At 33.5% G+C, this 18802-nt stretch overlaps 1 protein-coding gene across 1 annotated transcript in view; it reads right to left on the bottom strand.

Moving 5' to 3' along the window:
- Positions 1–210: 210 nt before the first annotated feature.
- Positions 211–18802, bottom strand: part of LOC142322711 (WD repeat-containing protein 18-like) — a 30834-nt gene continuing 12242 nt past the window's right edge. Inside the window, exons 5-7 of the mRNA XM_075361787.1 lie at positions 9783–9884; positions 5836–5928; positions 211–432 (exon numbers count right to left, since the gene is read on the bottom strand). Of these exons, the coding sequence (XP_075217902.1) occupies positions 211–432; positions 5836–5928; positions 9783–9884 (417 nt within the window). The remainder of the gene's footprint in view (positions 433–5835; positions 5929–9782; positions 9885–18802) is intronic.

An 18802-nucleotide genomic window follows, 5' to 3' on the forward strand; every position in this document is an offset into this window, starting at 1 on the left:
TCAGAAACTCCAAAGTTTTCTCTATTTCAGAGTTCGGAGTAGTTTTGGAATGTTTCCCAACATTATAGTAGTGTATTTTAATTAATATATTAAAAGATTTGATTTCTTGCATCTAAAAAGAGTTACATACCAATATCATTAATATTTTTAAAATAAATTTATTTTTTTATAATTAACAATTATAATTTTACTATTATTAACGTATTACATTCATACATTTAGAGTAGCATCTAATTCAATAATATATCTGCCAGCACAAATTACATTTCTAACTATTGTAATACCTTTGATTTTATGTTTAGGTTGTGGAGAACTTTGCACAGTTGAAGCAGCTGGTAAAATTGACTCTGAATGATTTTCAGCGATTTCTTTATGTTCTTTACAATCCATGCTATATATGCCAGTTTGTTGGGTACGAAAGTAACCAATAGTCTGAAAGAAAAATGAAAAAAATATTTTTAATCATATAGTTAATAGTTACTAATAATTTTTTTCTTTATTCAGGTTTGTGTAAATAATAACCGAACGATGTGTCATTCTAAACATTCAAAGAAACATTAAATCCATTTATATAAACTGTTCCTGATTCATTCAGAGACTAACTTGTTTTTGTAAATGATTCCGTTCTAGTTTATACTGTTTTCAGTTGAAAAATTGTCCAGATAATTGTGTATATCCAAAGAGTGTAAGGTTGTCGTCCGATTATAGCGTTCTTTGAGTTTCAATTCTTGAAAGTAGTTGAAGTCTTAATTGAAATTTTAAAAATAATTTATTCGCATTAAATTACTAAATTTTTGTCGGCTGTATTCGTATGGTAGTGAATTGATTTTATTATTTTGCATATTATGTTTAATTTACGTGAAAAAGGCATTCACCAACAAGGTAAAGAAATTATACACAACGTTTTCAGTTACATGGCAGGAGAAGCTGCTGCTGGAATGTTTGTTAGTGACCCAAAAAAGGTGTAGAGCGTGTTGCTTCTGCCACAGGAGTCTCAAAAAGAACAGTTTAACGAATTACTGGTGAAATAGCATCGGAAAAAATTCATTTCTCCTCGCAAAGGAATAAAACGCAAAACTTAAGTAACAAACCCGGACAGTCTTGATTGGAATTCCAATAGCTTCGGAAAAAAATTCATTTCCCCTCGCAAAGGAATAAAACGCAAAACTTTAACAAAACCGGACAGTCTTGATTGGAATTCCATACGACGTAAAGTGTTAACATTTTACTTAAACGAGGACTGCTTGCCTTCTCTAAGGAAACTTACCACTAAACTAAAAAGTAATAGGGTATTTAATGGGCAAAAAGGTAGCTTATGGACATTTTTGTTAAACATTGACTTCAAGTGGAAGAGAATCAGAAGTAACAGGGCAATTCTTATCGAAAAAATATGATATTCAGTACAAACGGTTTATGTATTTGAATAAAGTTGAATACCATGAAGACGTAGATTGAGTTGAAGGACAGAAATGTTGGAAGCTTTCAAATGCGCCTGAGTGTTTTGCTGTGCCATTTCAAAAGGAGAAAGGATAATAATTACCCACGCCGATAGGAGAATGGGATTCGTTCCCAACTGCTTGATAGTATGGAAAGCCAAATCTTCCTCAGGTGATTATCATTCTCAGATGAACTGCAACATGTTTTTAAAGTGGATAAGAGAAAAATTAATGCCTAACTTGCCAGTAAATAATGCCGTTATTTTAGATAATGCTTCTTATCAGAATGCTGAACAAAGCCAAGCACCGAATTCATCAACAAAACAATCAATGATTGACCGGCTGCGGACTAATAGCTTACCATTCTATGAAAATTTGGCGAAAGTTCAGTTGTATGAGCAAATTTAAAAAGAATAAAAATCATCTGTAACATATAAGATATTTGAATCCTATCGAGATGATATGGGCACGGGTGAAGAACCGGGTCGCAGCCGAAAATGAACAATTGAAAGCTGCAACAATGGAAATTTGTCATAAAAAGTTCGCAGAACTTTCATTCGAGGACTGGATAAAATGTTGCAAACATGTTAAAAAACCAAGATGAGTATCACAAGTTGCAAGGACCTCTAGAACAACAAATTAAACTTGATCATCAATTTGGAAAGCGAGAGTTCATCAGAATCGTCAGTAGGACCGACCGTTTTCGAGATATTTGCGATTTTCGTCCGAGAATTTGGATCCGCTTAAAAATTACTAAATTTTCCAAAACTTCGGTCGTTACTGTACAGAATTTCTAGTAGCAACTATATACCCTAATATATATATCACACTTAAAATTTCTTTCACTAAGAAAATATGCATGTAAACTAGGTTGCATAAGTTCAAGGGGCATTTTTTCCATTTAGCAACTCAAGGGGCATCTTAGCGACTTGATAATGTTGCTAAAATGTGTTATCAGGAAAAAACCTGCATGAAAAATTTCAGAGCAAATGGATAAGCAGAAGTGCTTCAAAATTCAACAAAAAGTTCCCTACCGTGAATCTCACATAATTGGTAAAAATAAGTTAGCTAAATATTTGTGTATTGAATTATACGGTTATGAATTTATTTATTTTTTATATAAAATATAAGACTAAAAATAATTAAAAAATTTATGATGAGAAATTGTTTATTGATTGGAATAAACAGTAAAAAAAAATAAAAATTATACCGTAAATTAGTATAAAAATGTTAGTTAAATTAAAAGATTACCATAAGATAAAAAAATTATACCGTATATATACCGTCTTCCACGAGTAGCATATTATAGCCCCGCGCTAGCTAGGCAACCATTGCCTAGTCAGATCTGTGCAAGTTCGGCTTAGACAAGCTATACAAATTATTGTTGCTAAGAGCTGACTATAACTTAGCTATGCAAGCACCATCTGTTTACATCACGTTTATAATAAGTAAATTCAGAGTGAACATTACTTTAAAAACACGCCGTATGTAATGAAAGTAACTGGCTACAGGATTTTCTTAAAATAATCTTAATTCCAATCCCCAAAAGGTATGATGCAATAAATGTGTTAAGATTACAGGACAATTAATTGAGGAAGGAAAATAAATTTATAAGTTTTGTGGGTGTCATGATTTAATAATATAATTTGCCATTAATTTAAATGAATGTCTCTACGAAGACAAAGAAGGAAGGTGTGAAAAGAAAACTATTAGAGCTGTTTAGACAAAAACAACAGAAATCAGTTGAACAGGATATTAGACAAATAAAAGATTGAATGGCTAAGGAAGTTTTTTATTTATTTTTCGGTAATTTCTTTAACTATTATAATATTGTGTTTCATAGGTAGGTGTCTGAGGAAAATTAAAGTGTAATTTATGTTAATTTTACATTGTACCTGAAACAGAGAAATTTTGTTTGTAGAAGTTATTGTATTGTATCCTCTGATTGCAGTAATAGACACATCTGAAGGTATCTCTGTATTTACCAACACAGATTGGGTGTGCTGTTGACAAATGTCAACACAGATCCATGCATGCACATAATGCAGCCCTTTACCTTGCACTTTATCTACATACTAAGTTCATTGGTGCGAACCTCAGATTATATTCATTTAGAAAACTTAATTATTTTATTATTATATTCTAATCAGAATGAATTACAGACATGTAAAAAAATTAATCAGTGAATATTTTTTTCTTTAATAGTATCACAAATTTTTTAATGATGGAATCACAAACGAATTATTTTTATTCCTTATTTTATTTGGATGTTGCAGAAGTTTGCTAGAAAAAAAAATCATTTATAGCAATGTAAAAAAAAAAAAAAGAAATCTGATATTTCTGTAGAAAAATAGGAATCCAATTTTATAGTTGTTATAAATTGAATTGACAAGAAGTGAAAAAATTTTAAACACTGTATCAACTAGCACTTTGCTTACTTTAATTATTGAAAACGTTTTTTAATAAATGAAGTCATATGTTATAAATCATACTAACATATGCTATGTGTGACTAGTTTTTGCAAAAAAAAAAAAAACAAAAATAGTCCATTAAATGTTATAAAAATGTTCATCTGCATACTGGCTGAAAGAAACTAATTAAAAGGTTTCTTTCTTTTTCTTTCTAATTAAAATAATTACAGAGTGTGACTAAAATGTAATGCGCAGTTCCTGATAACTTCCAAAAGAAAAGAATTGTCAAATGAAATAAATATGGCAAATAGAACATTTTATTTGCTACAAAAACTTAATTTATTTTTCCACATAGTCAATGTATATAGCTATACATTTCTCAACAGTAAATCAGTTTCCTCATTCTCTCAATAAAGAAAGCTGATGGTTTTTCCTTGATCCATGAACTCAATGTGTTCTTCAGCTCATCATCTATGGTGGAATGAATTTTTGTTAATCTCTCTTTAATTGTGGAAAGAAGTGAAAATCATAGATTACCATATCTGATGTGTGTGGAGAGAGTGGAAGAGGTTCAGATTTCAATTTCACAAGAGCCTCAGCAGCTGCACATGATCTGTACCAAGTATTATTTTATCTTGTTGCAGAATTAACATCTCCATGTATTGTTGAACATGACAAACACCCATACCCTAAGGTGTTTTAGCATGTGAAGTACCAAAAAAAGGTGGAAACACCTCCTTTTGGTGTCCTGCTTGTTCTTTTGTTGTGCCTATTTGGGTGGTGATGCTTTATTGTGTTATGCGATGGTCATTTTGAATCAAACTTCTTTTCTTTTTTTTTTTGATGCTTCTTATCAGTCATAGACACCAGTCAACCCCTGCAAACCCACCGATTTGGTCTAGTGGTGAACTCGTTATCGCAAATCAGCTGATTTCGAAGTTGAGCTAAGGTTCAGAAAAAGAAAAAAAAGTCAAGCATTGCAAGACTCATTCCCACCACCAATACATTTTACCACCAATAAAACAATGTTATTGCTCATATATTCACAATACAGTTTGATCAGCTGTTTCATCAGTATAAACAGCTTTTGGCTTTTAGATGATGATAGATGTCAGTAGCATTCACCTTTTTCAATGTTAAAAATTCAGTCACTGCAAGCTGTTTTAATTGTGTTGACGTAGCTGGCATACTCAATTCCACAACAATGATGACTGACAGAAAATGAGTGGACATGGGTCAATGAGTTTTCTAACGTTAGAAGTAGGGAATGAAATTACAAGATGGCAGCATATATCACTTTGTGTGCATTTTGTTCTCCCCTTACGTTCCAGTGTGCATTACATTTCAGCCACCTCTCATACTATGTAAATATGTCATCTTACGCAGTGAATAAAGGAAAGTGAAAATAAATTTGGGGTGGTAATACTGTTAAATTGGTCAACTGCAGACTGTTTTGACAAGCTGTAAAAATTATAAAAGAACTGTGAATTACTTCTGAAAAGTGAACTGCATTTTAAAATATACTGTTGATTTAGTGATAAATTCATAAAAACCTCTTCATTTTTCTTTTATTTTTATGCTGGTTATGATGTTTATCATACTTAAAAATCTATTATAGGTAATTAAAAAAAGAACTTCACTGAAGTAATTGTTCTGTCAAATTTTCAAGATATTGGGTTGTTTCATGTAAATGAATTTTTAAAGATTCATCAGCTAATAAATATTAAAAGTTTCTCTACATATTACCATTGTATTTACACAGGTAATCTAGAATTCCCATTGAACTAAAAATTGATGTCAGGGTGCCATGTAACCTTATTTTATAACTGTGTTTATTTTCAATTGTTTGGACAGAAAAATAAATTTCAATCTTACCATTGTCACCCCTGTACTCTGTATCATCTTCGTGAATTAAAAATAATTTCAGTTACAGAAAATAATAATGCCAAATTACAAAGACATATACCATGAAGAAAAATTTTACTTACGTTATTAGATGTTGAATTTATAATTCTGAATAAGCTTGGATCTGCTCCTCCTGTTCCTACATGATCACTGTCAATCCACATACCACAATACAACTAAAAAAAAAAAAAAAATAATAATAAATTGTAATTGAATATTAAAAAAAAGTGCAGACATTCAAAAATCTAAAGGAAATCAGGTCCTACCTTTGTTTCTGAATCTGGTCAATTTATAACTTATTTTGAATATGATGGATAGGTATATAATAAATTGTATTTGATTTATGACTTATTTAGCTCATTCATTATTAATTAATAGAACATGCTTGTGATTTTAATAAACTAGATGATATCCAGTTTGTCTTACGCCAAATAATAGCTTAACTTCATTACTATTATATTATCAATACATCTTTGTAACATTTAGTGGTGCAATAAAGAATGTGCCAAGATTTGATTACTAGATGAGACTGCTGACATTTAAATTCAAATTTTGTTTAGTACCTGGAAATTAATTCTGAAATATTGTAATTTATAGTTTTGTATTTTCTACTGTAATAATAAATTAGACTGTTAGAAATCTGTGAGATAAAATTATGATTGTAACCAATTCTGTAAGGGTCTTGAGTTCAAATTTTAAAGCAAGTGTTTTACTACTGGATATTAAAAAAGATACAAATTTGTTAACTTTTTCTTAATTTTGAAAATCCATGAATACAATTTATCTCCATTTGATTCTACTAAAACCCCACACAGATTTAGGATGTTTAATACAATTCTGTTTTATATTACTTTTATGTAACATAAATGATTGAATATAAAGAAAAGTGAAACCACAAATACTATTAGCTATAAATAACTACAAGATAATGTTTCTTTCTTATATCTGGTTAAGTGTAATTGGTTATACTTAATATATATAGATTGAAAAGATTTTATTTTTGTAAATATGATTTTTTCTAAATTATTAGTGTGTTCATTTTTTTATTGATTCTCTGATGATGTAATATGTAAAAAAAGTCAAAAATTCAAAATGAAAAAGAGATTATTCTCCCTTTTTTATTTTTTCCTAAAAATTAATGCCACCACTATTCCATTATATATAGAAATTTTTTGAGCCATTTTTATGGATCAATTCTAGAAATATTAATCAAAATACTGGAAAATGTATGTATGTACATATACATCTTGTGGAAATTTCTACGGTGTCTTTTTTACAAAAAAAAATATTTTTTTGGAATTAGGGGATCATGAAACATTAACATTTGCAAAACACCTGACATCAAAATTTTGGAGCAATCTGTGTACTTTCCCTTGCAGGAATAGAGCTATAGCCAGGAAGGTAAAAATATTTAAGAAAATATTCGTAATTAAAACATTTCTAATCTTTGTTCAGTGGTAGTTTTGTTACCCCACATTGAATTTTCAATAGAGGAAGTATGTTTAATAAAATATCCAACATTTTGATACACAATACCTTTTTCTGAGTTTTATTGTTAACTTTTTTTTTTAAACGTTCAAAAACTAACTTTCTTAATAATTCTAATATATGTGAAATAAATATGAGATTTAGAATTTAATATAAAGAGATTATAAATATCAAGTAAATAAAATTAATATTTCTTTGTTGTAATGAAGAAAGTACAGTGAACTAAAATATTACTAATAAAGTTAACAACAACTTACAGAAAACCACTGAATAAAATATTTTGTTTGTACTGGAAATTTTAATGTCATAATAAATGAAAAGCTTTTCTTTGCGTTATCATTAACTGAGGTCAAACAAATATTTCTAATGAGTAAATCATTTTAATCTGTTACATTTGCATATTTTTGTTTAACATATTTTAATTTATTTATTATATTTCATTGTAAGTTATGTGCAAATTTGTAAATATGTTGTAAAGGTAATACAAGTGCTAAGTTAGACATGAAATACAAACATTATTTGTATTGAACATAATTTAATCTGGTGCTGTTTCTAACTGGCTGAAATACACAATACATAAAGCTTAACAATCAACAAAAGGTTTATTGTTTAATTTTCTGTAAAACATAGTTTTAGATGGAGGATGGAGATATCCTCATTTTCATTACTTAAATTTTTTTTTTCAAAAACTAAACTTCTAGTTAAAATGAAGAAAACATCTGTAGTGAATGATAAAAGCAGTTAAATAACTTTAGAATCTTTATAAATCAAAGGGGTAAAAGAAGCACATTTTTACTTAAATGATTAGGTAATAATAAAGTTGTTATAACAGCTGCCATCTGAAATCCATATTTCTTAACTATTTTTATTTCTTAAATTGAAAACAAAAAGAATGAACATGTATTTAGATTTTCATCAATTTATTGTCTATTTTTTGCTGGGTGTTGATAATGAATCGCTCACATGTATATATATATATATATATATATATATATATATATATATATATATATATATATGTGTGTGTGTGTGTGTAAATATCTGATGTGGACAACTCATGACTTCCTTGTATGCCTATTAAATTACTATACACATTGTTTTAAAATTACTAAATAAAATTTTATTTCATTAAAAACTTCTGATATTTTTTTATTTTTGTTATTTTTTTGTTATTGAATTATTATTATTCATCATAAAAATTCTTTTACAATGAGAGGTTAATTATTTTTAATAAATCAATATATTTAAATTAAAAAAGAAAAAAAGTTTTAAAAAAAAGGAGATGTCTGATTCAAACCAATGTGTGCCTTCCCCTAAGATCCAAATATTTCATTAATTAAAATTTTATTTGGTTATAACTCTGGAACCAATGAAAATAAGTACCACTTAAGGTATTTATCGTTGAAAAACTTTCAATGAGGGCTTATTACTGCACTTAAGAAAAATTCCAAAATCTAAATGGGGAGGTGCACAACTAGATGTTACAACAGTCCTAAATCCAAAATTTCAGCATCGTACAGCTAATCGTTTTTGAGTTATGCAAGATACGTACATACATATGAATATACGTACAGACTTTATGCCAAAATTAGTTATAATGGATTCAGGGATGGTCAAAATGGATATTTCCGTTGAAATCTGAAAACCAAAATTTTTTGCCCTCACAATACTTCCCTTTACTTCATACAAGGAAGTAAAAATATGTATGACATCAAAATTATTTTTATACACATAAAAATTGTTTTTTTATATATAAAATTAGTAAGTATAAAAATTATTAATACTAATTTAAATTGGAAGGCTTAGTGTTTGTATTAAAACCATAACTGAAAAACTTAATGAGTAAGAAAAACGATACACTGACAGACTCAAGGCTAACTAAGATAAAATTTTTTTCTTGAAATTGTGAGTTAGGAATTCCAGTTCCTCTTTTTAGGGGGTGTAACTTCTATTTTCTGTTAAAGGCTCAGCAATATCACATTTCTTGGTGTCTGGGTATGATTCACTTTTTAAAACTCATTTCTTAATTTATTTATAAATATTTTTAGGTAAAAGAGACCAAATTGCTTTGGTGTCTCTGGTTAGAGTGTTATTACCTGTTTGTGTAAATTTCACTTGCATATCAGAGGGCTTGATGCTGAACTATAATAGTATACACATTGAACTCAGCAAAAGCAAGGTATGTTTTACTTACATATCTGTCATATCTGTTACATTACTATTGTTATTTTTAAGATTGGACATTACATTTTTGGGAGAAATATGTTTTTATATCAGGTCACCTGTAAATTATACTACATTGGTAACCCAATTATACAAGCATTCCATAACAGATACACAGACAGATAAAGACAAGCTTACAAATCAAATTACGATTACTTTAATCTTAATAGATTATTGAGTCATACATTAAGGTAAATTTCTGTGTCTGTTCAATGAAATAAATAAATTAAAATAAGTTTTTTACTTAATAGATAACTTACTAAGTAAATAAAAAATTTCAAAAATGAACTATTATTATAATAAAAAGATTATTTCTCACCATACTTTTGAACAAATCAGCTTCATAATTAAATAGTAATTTTCCAGTAGAATAATCCCATTTTTGCAAAGGAGTTTCTTTTGAATATGAAGCAGTAATCAACTAGAAAATTAAAAAAAATAATAAACAAAAAATCAGAGAAAAATATTCTATAAAGTATATACATGTTCACATAGTCATCACCCACATTCAGTTAATTCATCTATGATATCCAGCTTTTAATATATCTTGAAGAATTTTGCTGCCATATTAAGCAGCTATTACTTACTCCATTCATATGCATTCACTTCTGGTCAACTACATAGATCTTCATCTTGCGGTAGGAACTGTAGTCATTCAGCACAAAGTTTTGATTATAGGGGTATGGTTAATTGGTTTTCTCTGAAGCTGTTCAAGTAAAGTCTTTGTCTGCTCTGCTGAAAGGGCCTTCAAATTGTCTTGCAAAAGAATGACATGCTTGTTTTGGAGTGACTTGTGAGGCTTCTTCAGCGTTTCACAAAAAATTTCTGATAGTGTCATTGTGGTCCCAGATTCCTCGATTTCTGTTACAGAAATTTCCTCGCTGTTCCAGCCCAGCTGGCCATCAATTTTTGGGTAGATAATGCTGACTAAATTAAAAATTTTTTAAATTACAAAAAAAATTTTTTTTAGGTGAATGATTCTTCTGATTTTAATGCTTGATAAGGTGAATTCTAGAACTTAACACTAAAATGAGTAATACAAGTGAGTTAATAAATATTATATTATTTATTTAATGATAAATTTGAATATTTTACTATGTATGATTTATTTAAATTTTTTAATGTAATATTATAAATGATAGTCATTTGAAATTAAAAATGTCATGTAACAAATTTATCCGAGTCATTGAATAAATAGATTCTTAACAGTTATGAATAAACAGCCAGTACAATTAATTTTTACAAAAGTAGAATTTTAAAAGATAATGTGGAAAAAAGTTGTCTCACATTTTCTTAACAGTACAATAATTTTTTGAACTATAAAATTATATTTCTTAGAAAATATGATATGGGGAAAGAAATTTTGTATCAAAATTTTTGTGTTTTGTTTTTTCTTAAATATTTTTATGTATTCACAAAAGGAAATTTCATTCCCAAAAATATTAATTTATTTTTGTTTATCATTAAAACTACAATATTTTGAAATAGACATATTTCCCTTGTTTAAATTACCATTATCAAATAATTTTGTGGAAAATATGAATATAGATGAGATTTTTACCATTTTTTCCAACTCATGAAAAATTACTGAGGCTTAATTCTTTTTTTAGTATTCCCTTTATTCTGATGAAATCCATCAAAACATTTTTAAGTATATGAATAATGTAATTTTTTATAATACTTATATCTAATTTAAAATGGGTGAAAGGATTAGGTGTCCAATATTCTTTCTATATGATTTAACTATTTTAGCTAAATGTTATCCAGCCCTACTACTCTTCTGGCATGATAAATTCACTTTATCGATTATTTTCTTTCCTTCCCACATAACTGCATCAAAGAACGATTGAATCCTCACCTCTCAAACGTCTAGATATATAGCCACATCTCTGACACAAATAACTTTCTAAATTCAAACATACTATTATGTTTTTGTCACTTCATATCCTCTTTTCATCATCACGGATTCCAATTTAACAACCTTGACCCCAACCACAATTTTGTCTCTTGGAAAGCACAAACCCAAGCAATTAAATTTGTGTACCTCTATTATGTTACCTACTCTAACTTTTATTATCTTTCTTTGAGTGGTATTTCTTCTTTAAGTTTATTTATTATTTTTTTGCATAGTTATTTATTGCTTGCCAATGATACAGTGTTTTCTTAATAGTGGCAACCTAGTGTTGTCAATTACAAATTGATTGAATTCTCATCAAGTTTTCCTACACTTGGTTCAACAGTATTTGGGAAAAATTTATAAGGTTATGTAATTTAATTAATTTTAATTTTTCAATTTACTTGTATTTTATTTTTTCTTATTTCAGATTTCAATTTTCCTTTCCTGGCAAATATAGCTAGAATATCCAAATTAAAGGGAAAAGTATGATGATCTTGTCAAAAACTGAGTATCAGGTTTCTTTGCAAATATTTATGTATTTAGGTCTAACTTGTTCATCTAAACAAGAGATTTTTGCTTTTTTGGACACTTATGGTTCAGTGGATTGCAATCAAAAAGGGAGGTGCACAACCAGATGATACAACAGTTCTAAATTCAAAATTTCAACATCCTACGGCTAATCGTTTAATACAGAAATACGATTCAAACTGAAAATATAAGAACAAGAATGTGTCCTTAAGCAAACAGCGAAACTAAATTTCTTCAAAAGTGGCATTTGATAGTCAGACCTGATGTTTATGATTCAATTGCTGACGTTGTTGATGCTAGGACTAGTTCTAAAATAACCACCTTTTTATCTGAATCTACTGATAGTGATGTAGATGTAAGCCTAACCAATTTGAGCACAACTATTAGGTCTGATATTATTCCAAGTTTAGAAGTATTTAAAGGGCCAGAACAAGTAAAATTTTTAATAAGGACCCAGCTTTGTGGATTCTAGATAATGCCACTAGAGATTTAATAGCAAAATATGGCTTTGACCAAATTATACCATTAGATTTTACAAAAAGTACAAGATCATACAAAGATCAAAACCAAACTTTGTCAAAAACTGTCTTTGAATGAAAATTAAAGAATGGAGAAATTCTTGAAAGGAATTTAATGATTTTCTGTGAAACTAAGAGATCAATTATTTTTGGACCCTATTTGGTATTTTAACACTAAAGATCACAATTTAACAACAAAGATGGTTTCAATGACTGAATGCTGTACCGTCTTTGTGGGTCGACCAACGAGTCCATTGAACATGTCGTTAACGGGTGTCAGTTTTTAGCTCCAAGGGAATATACAGTCCGACATAACGTGGCGAAGATGCTTCATCAGAGGCTCGCTTTGGACCTAGGTCTCCTTGCCGTTTCAGTCCCGTATTTTAAGTATACTCCTCAGTCTGTATTAGAAGACGATCGGTATAAACTGTACTACGATCGTATTGTTTTGACGGACAGGACAGTGGACCACAATAGGCCAGACATCGTTCTGACCAAGAAGCAGATCACCTTTCTGATTGATGTCACAATCCCATTGTCCATCAACATAGTGAGGAAGTACACGGAAAAAATAGTGAAGTATAGGGACATTGCAGATCAAGTCAGGGAGATTTGGGACCAGAAGAGCGTAATGGTAGTCCCGGTGGTTTTGGGCGCGAAGGGAGACATTCCACCTTCTCTCCATGATTCATTAAGATCCGTTAGAGTATCAGCAAATCTGTTCCGACCAATGCAGAAGGCTGTGTTGCTGGATACATGCCGCTTGGTCCGTCGGTACGTCACAAACTCGAGCGAAGGTAACACCTGTTATTGAAGGGGACGATCAGGTGAAGCTGCAGGCGGGGGAGAATGGCCGTTAACATCTGGTAGTTCATATATTTTCATGTCTGGTATTTTGTCTTTCAAACATGAAAACCTGAAAACTTCGGTGTATAAGGGCCTGGAGACAGTGCAGAGAATTCGCATCCGCTCTCTGCCAAGACATATGCCGGTTCCACCGGAGTACCGGAACGGACCTCCAGGGTTGGTAGCCCTGGAGTGGGGGTGTACCCCGGCGGCTAGCCTCACTACAGAAGGGAGTAAAGGTCATGCAAACTGAACAACAACCAAACGTGACAGAGGGTTCACGTAAACACCCTCGTTTAGAACCAGCCGTTTCGTTTGAGGCGAATTAGAAAAACTTAGAAAGAAAATTTTAAAAATGAGAAAAACCTTCACTGGATTTCATGTGGAGACTGTAAATGATGCTCAGTCTGAGAAGATCCTAGGGCTGAAAAAGATTGGAGAATTGGTTGTATGCGTCGATCCCCACGGCACGCTCAACACCTCAAGGGTGTTGTGGTCTGTTGGGAACTGTTCGGAGCAAGAAATTGTTGAAGAATTAGCATCACAAGGAGTAATAGAGTGTCGCCGATTGAACATGAGAAGGAATGGCGAGGTCCTACCTTCAGATTCTCATGTTCTCACATTAACCGACCTACTTTGCCGGAGAAGGTAAGAGCGGTAATACATCGATCGGATGTGCGGCCATTTGTCCCGCAGCCAATAAGATGCTTCAAGTGCCAACGCTTTGGCCACACAGCTGTTAGATGTGAAAGACCGCAAATATGCGTGTGCGGTGATGAGGTGCATGAAGGAGAGCGTGTAAGGAGTCTCCTACATGTATCAATTGCAAGGGACAGCATTCATGTAGATCCAGGAACTGTCCTGTCTACAAAGACGAGGTAGCTGTGCAGGAAGTAAATACCCTGCAGAAAGCCTCCTACTTTGAAGCTAAAAAGATAGTAAGCGCCCGCAAACCTAGAGCAACTACAACCTACGCTCAGGCTGCGGCTGCTGTTCCTGCTCCAGTTGCTGTCAATGAAAGTCAGCTTATCAGCAAACTTGCGCCCACTTTGGCTAACATGATTGAAAGAATTATTGAAAATGAAATGAAGCCTTTCAATAGTAAAGCACCTGTTAACCCAAAGATATTATTATAGCCTCCTGAAGATAAATTTCCGAAAGTTGCTCTTGTTCAGAAGAAAACGGACGCCAAAGCAGAAACCCACGTCCGTCTTAGAGAGATATTAGATGACGGACAGAAGAAAGTGACTGCTTCGCATTCCGTTATTGAGGCTCCCAAGCTTCCTGCAACTGAGGTGGCCAAAAAACCACACAGGGGGGGGCAAGTGTCCCCCATTCCAGGGTCGGTGACTGGTGCGATTCCCGTGTCGGGGTCGGTCAGGTTTCCGCCTCTCAATCGGCGCCTAAAACCGGCGCCAATCCATGTCCATCATCGTCGTCGGCGGCTTCGGTGGTCTCCGATTCGGAGGCCGGAAGCTGTACGGGCGACGATGTTCTCCGCGAACACAAAGCTGTTCGCAAATGGAGAAAAAAAGGCTGGCCGAAAGGTAAACCAAGACCATAATTTAATTTAAAATTAGCGAGTTGATTGTACAATGGATGGTTTTCAAACATCCATGAGCTCCAACGCTTGGTACATAATGTAGACCCGATTTGTATATGTCTGCAAAAAACACACTTCTGCCGAAATGAACATTTTCAATTAAGAGAATATGATGTATTTCGGCGAGATCAACATTTGTATTTCGGCCATATTAACATCGACTAGAGCTACCGCCGAAGCTGTTGATCTAAACACAAACCTACAAGCGGACGCCATTAGAATGAAGCGTCCGCTTCAGGTCACTGTCTGCAGCATATACTTGTCGAATTTTGATTGGAATGAGGATGACATAGCACGATTAAATTCTGAGCTTCCCCAACCTGTTTTACTGGTGGGTGATTTTAATGCTCATAATTCAATTTGGGGATCGGATCGAGTAGATGCCCGCGGAAGAGAATTGGAAAAGTTCCTGACGAATTCTGATCTTATTGTTTTATACGATGGGTCAGGGACGTTTTTCAATGCCAGAGATGGTTTGACGTCCTGTATAGATCTTGCACTCATAAGCGGATCGATAGCACCGAGGTACACCTACCATGTTTTAGACGACTTGCATGGAAGCGATCACTTCCCGGTGCCAATTGTAACTGATGTTACAAGTAAAACATACCCCCCATCTCTAAAAGATGGTAGTTTGATAAGGCAGATTGGACGAGCTACACAGCTAGGACGATGGACGATACTCCCCGAAACAACTGGAGTTATCGGAGCCGATGTCGACGCTATAACTAATGCGATACTTCACTCGGTATCGAGATATATTCCCAAAACATCTGGGAAACTTACGAAGCGACCCGTTTCGTGGTGGAACGATGAAATAAGTGAAGCTATAAAAAGAGAGAAAATAGCGTATAACGCCTTTAAGAAACGTCCTACGATAAATCATCTTATTGCCTTTAAAAAACACAGGGCGTATGCAAAACGACTCATGATAGATTCAAAGAAACGATCCTGGCAGCAGTACGTGTCATCCATTGACAGAACTACTACTGCATCAGACGTTTGGAGGAAAGTGAAGGCGATTTGTGGGCGTAAAAACTTTGCTCCCATAACTAGCCTTCAAGATAAAGATGAAATTAAGGTCACTCCAAACGAAATTGCAGAGTTTTTATCCAATCACTTCGAGAAGGCCAGCAAAACGGCTAACTACGATGAAGATTTTCGGACGAAAAAAGCGAACTGGAAGGTCTACTAAATTTCAGAACTGAGTGTAATTACTCATACAATGTACCCTTTAAAATGGAAGAATTCGTGAAAGCGTTGGAGACAGCAGGCAACACAGCTGCCGGTCCGGATGAAATCCATTATAACATGATCAGGCAGCTGAATACCACTGGAAAAAGCAGATATGGCGGGATGGAATGTACCCGCAGCAGTGGAAAAAAGGACATGTTGTTCCAGTACCAAAGAAAAATAAAAATTTAGCAGATCCCAATAGCTACCGTCCTATTTCTTTGACGTGCGCTATGGGAAAAATACTTGAAAAAATGATTAATAATCGACTCGTTTGGCGTTTAGAAAAAGAAAACCTGATATCACCATATCAAGCAGGTTTTCGACAATACCATTGTACCACCGATCAAATGATCAACTTAGAGAATATTATACACAACAGCTTTATTACAAGGAAGTATTGTGTCGGAGTCTTCTTCGATCTTTCGATAGAAGGCTTTCGATATGACCTGGCGACATGGGGTAATGCTCCAGGTACATGAATGGGGCATTCGTGGCAATCTGCCAGTTTTACTCAGCAACTATATGAACGACCGTACTTTCCAAGTACGCGTCAACAATGAATATTCATCTGAAAGAAGCTTGGAAAATGGCATACCACAAGGTTCACCGCTGAGCGGTACCTTGTTTACCATCGCCATTAATAAAATGATATTAGCCATTCCAGTAGAAATCAGCAAAAGCGTCTATGTTGATGATTTGGCAATTGTGTATGCCAGCAACAAGACTGCAATGGTGAAATACAAGTTACAACGAGCGATTAATGTGCTAAATGAAGTTGCAAGGAATAACGGATTCCAATTTTCACCAGAAAAAACGTGCTGTGTACACTTCTGTAGGAAGAGAATTCCTCACCAAAGTCCCATTTTGACAATCGACAACAATCCAATACAATATAAGGACAATGTGAGATTTTTAGGACTGGTATCGGATAAATCCCTTACGCGGGGATTACATATACAGGACTTGAGTGATAGATGCAAAAAAGCTCTAAACATTATCAAATGTTTATCGAACATAAATTGGGTTCATTTAAAGTAATATTATTGAGACTATATAAGACATTGGTACAATCGACTAGACTACGGATGTATTGTATATTCATCCGCTAGGAAGTCGCATTTAAGGAAGTTAGACGTATTTCATGATAGCGAAATAAGATATGCGACAGGCGCTTTCCGCACAAGTCCGGCGACTAGTCTAATGTCCGAAGCCGGAATAATGCCACTACATTATAGAAGAGAGATCCTTTGTTAAGATATGCAGCAAATGTATGAGCTTTTCCTGCCCATATAAATAACAAACTTTTTAACAACCATCCTTTGGCTGCATTATACGAACATCGTGCTACCTATTCTAGACCAGCCGGAATTAGGTACTACGAATTAAGAAGAAAACACGAAATTGCTATGCCAGATACTTTAGCAATTTCTACGAGAGAAATACCGCCATGGGTCTTGCTAGCGGTAAATACAAGGTTGCATCTCTCTCAGGAAGTAATAAAAAGGAAGCCAGCAGTGATCATCCAACAGGAATTTTTAGCAACCGTCAGTAGCTACGAAGAACATATTAGAATTTATTCTGACGGTTCTAAAACCGAACATGGTGTTGGATGCTCCATATATGTAAATGGAGAAGCCCACTTTTGGAAACTGCCAGATATGGCCAGTGTCTATACGGCAGAACTTACTGCCATACAGCCAGCTCTTCGGTACACAGAACACTATTGCGAAGAGAGAGTGGTAATATGTTCCGATTCATTAAGTGCACTCGTCGCAATTCGGAACAAGAACATTAAGGATGTCCTAATTGCAAACATCCTGTCCATTTTGTACGTTCTAAATCAACGAGGACAGCGATGTGTATTTGTATGGACTTCAGGGCATTCTGGTGTTGCAGGTAATGAAAGCGCAGACGAATCTATCAGAAAGGCAACAGTCTGCGATGTTTTGTATGCAATTCCTGTAAGGGTGGCAGATGTTAAAAACTGTATAACTAACGTAATAAGAAACAAGTGGAATACTGATTGGAGGAGTTTAAATACAAAATTAAACTCAATCAAAACTTCTCCGTATAAATAGAAAAGCGACGTGAAGTTGACTCACCGAGAACAAGTGGCTGTGACCAGACTTAGAATCGGTCACAAGCGAGTAATAAATTCATATTTGTTAACCGGCAAAGAGAGACCAATGTGCAGTGTTTGTAATAAAACACTTACAATTAAGCATCTAATGGAAGAGTGTAGCATATATGAGGACCTCAGAGAGAGGTTCCGGCTAAGAAATGATATTGGTTCTGATTTGGATAATGGAAATGAAGGAAAAATAGTTGCTTATTTACACGCCAGTGGACTTCTTAAAAGTCTGTAAAAGTGGAAAATTTAAAGCTATGTTAAAATGGGTAGTTTTATATATAAGGGAGTCTCGAAGCGTGGCACGTATAGTGACGGGAGATAGCCCTCTTGCCTAGGCCGCTTTGGCTCGCCTGCATGCAAGATCAGGGAGTCGGGGTATGTCCAATGATGGCATGGGGGACCCTCAAGGGTGGACTCAAGGGTGGGCGCAAGGCTATGGGTAAGCGCAATGCATGCCTGTAGCCAAGTAGGTCAGCACCGGGAAGGGCAGCCTCCCTGCCGAGGGACTTTTTGGCCGACCTGAACAGGTGGTCAGATTGCTCTTATGACGCTGGGAGGACTCCTATGGGTTACGTCCTAC

The sequence above is a fragment of the Lycorma delicatula genome, chromosome 4 (genome assembly GCF_047948215.1).
Source record: "Lycorma delicatula isolate Av1 chromosome 4, ASM4794821v1, whole genome shotgun sequence".
Taxonomy (NCBI): domain Eukaryota; kingdom Metazoa; phylum Arthropoda; class Insecta; order Hemiptera; family Fulgoridae; genus Lycorma; species Lycorma delicatula.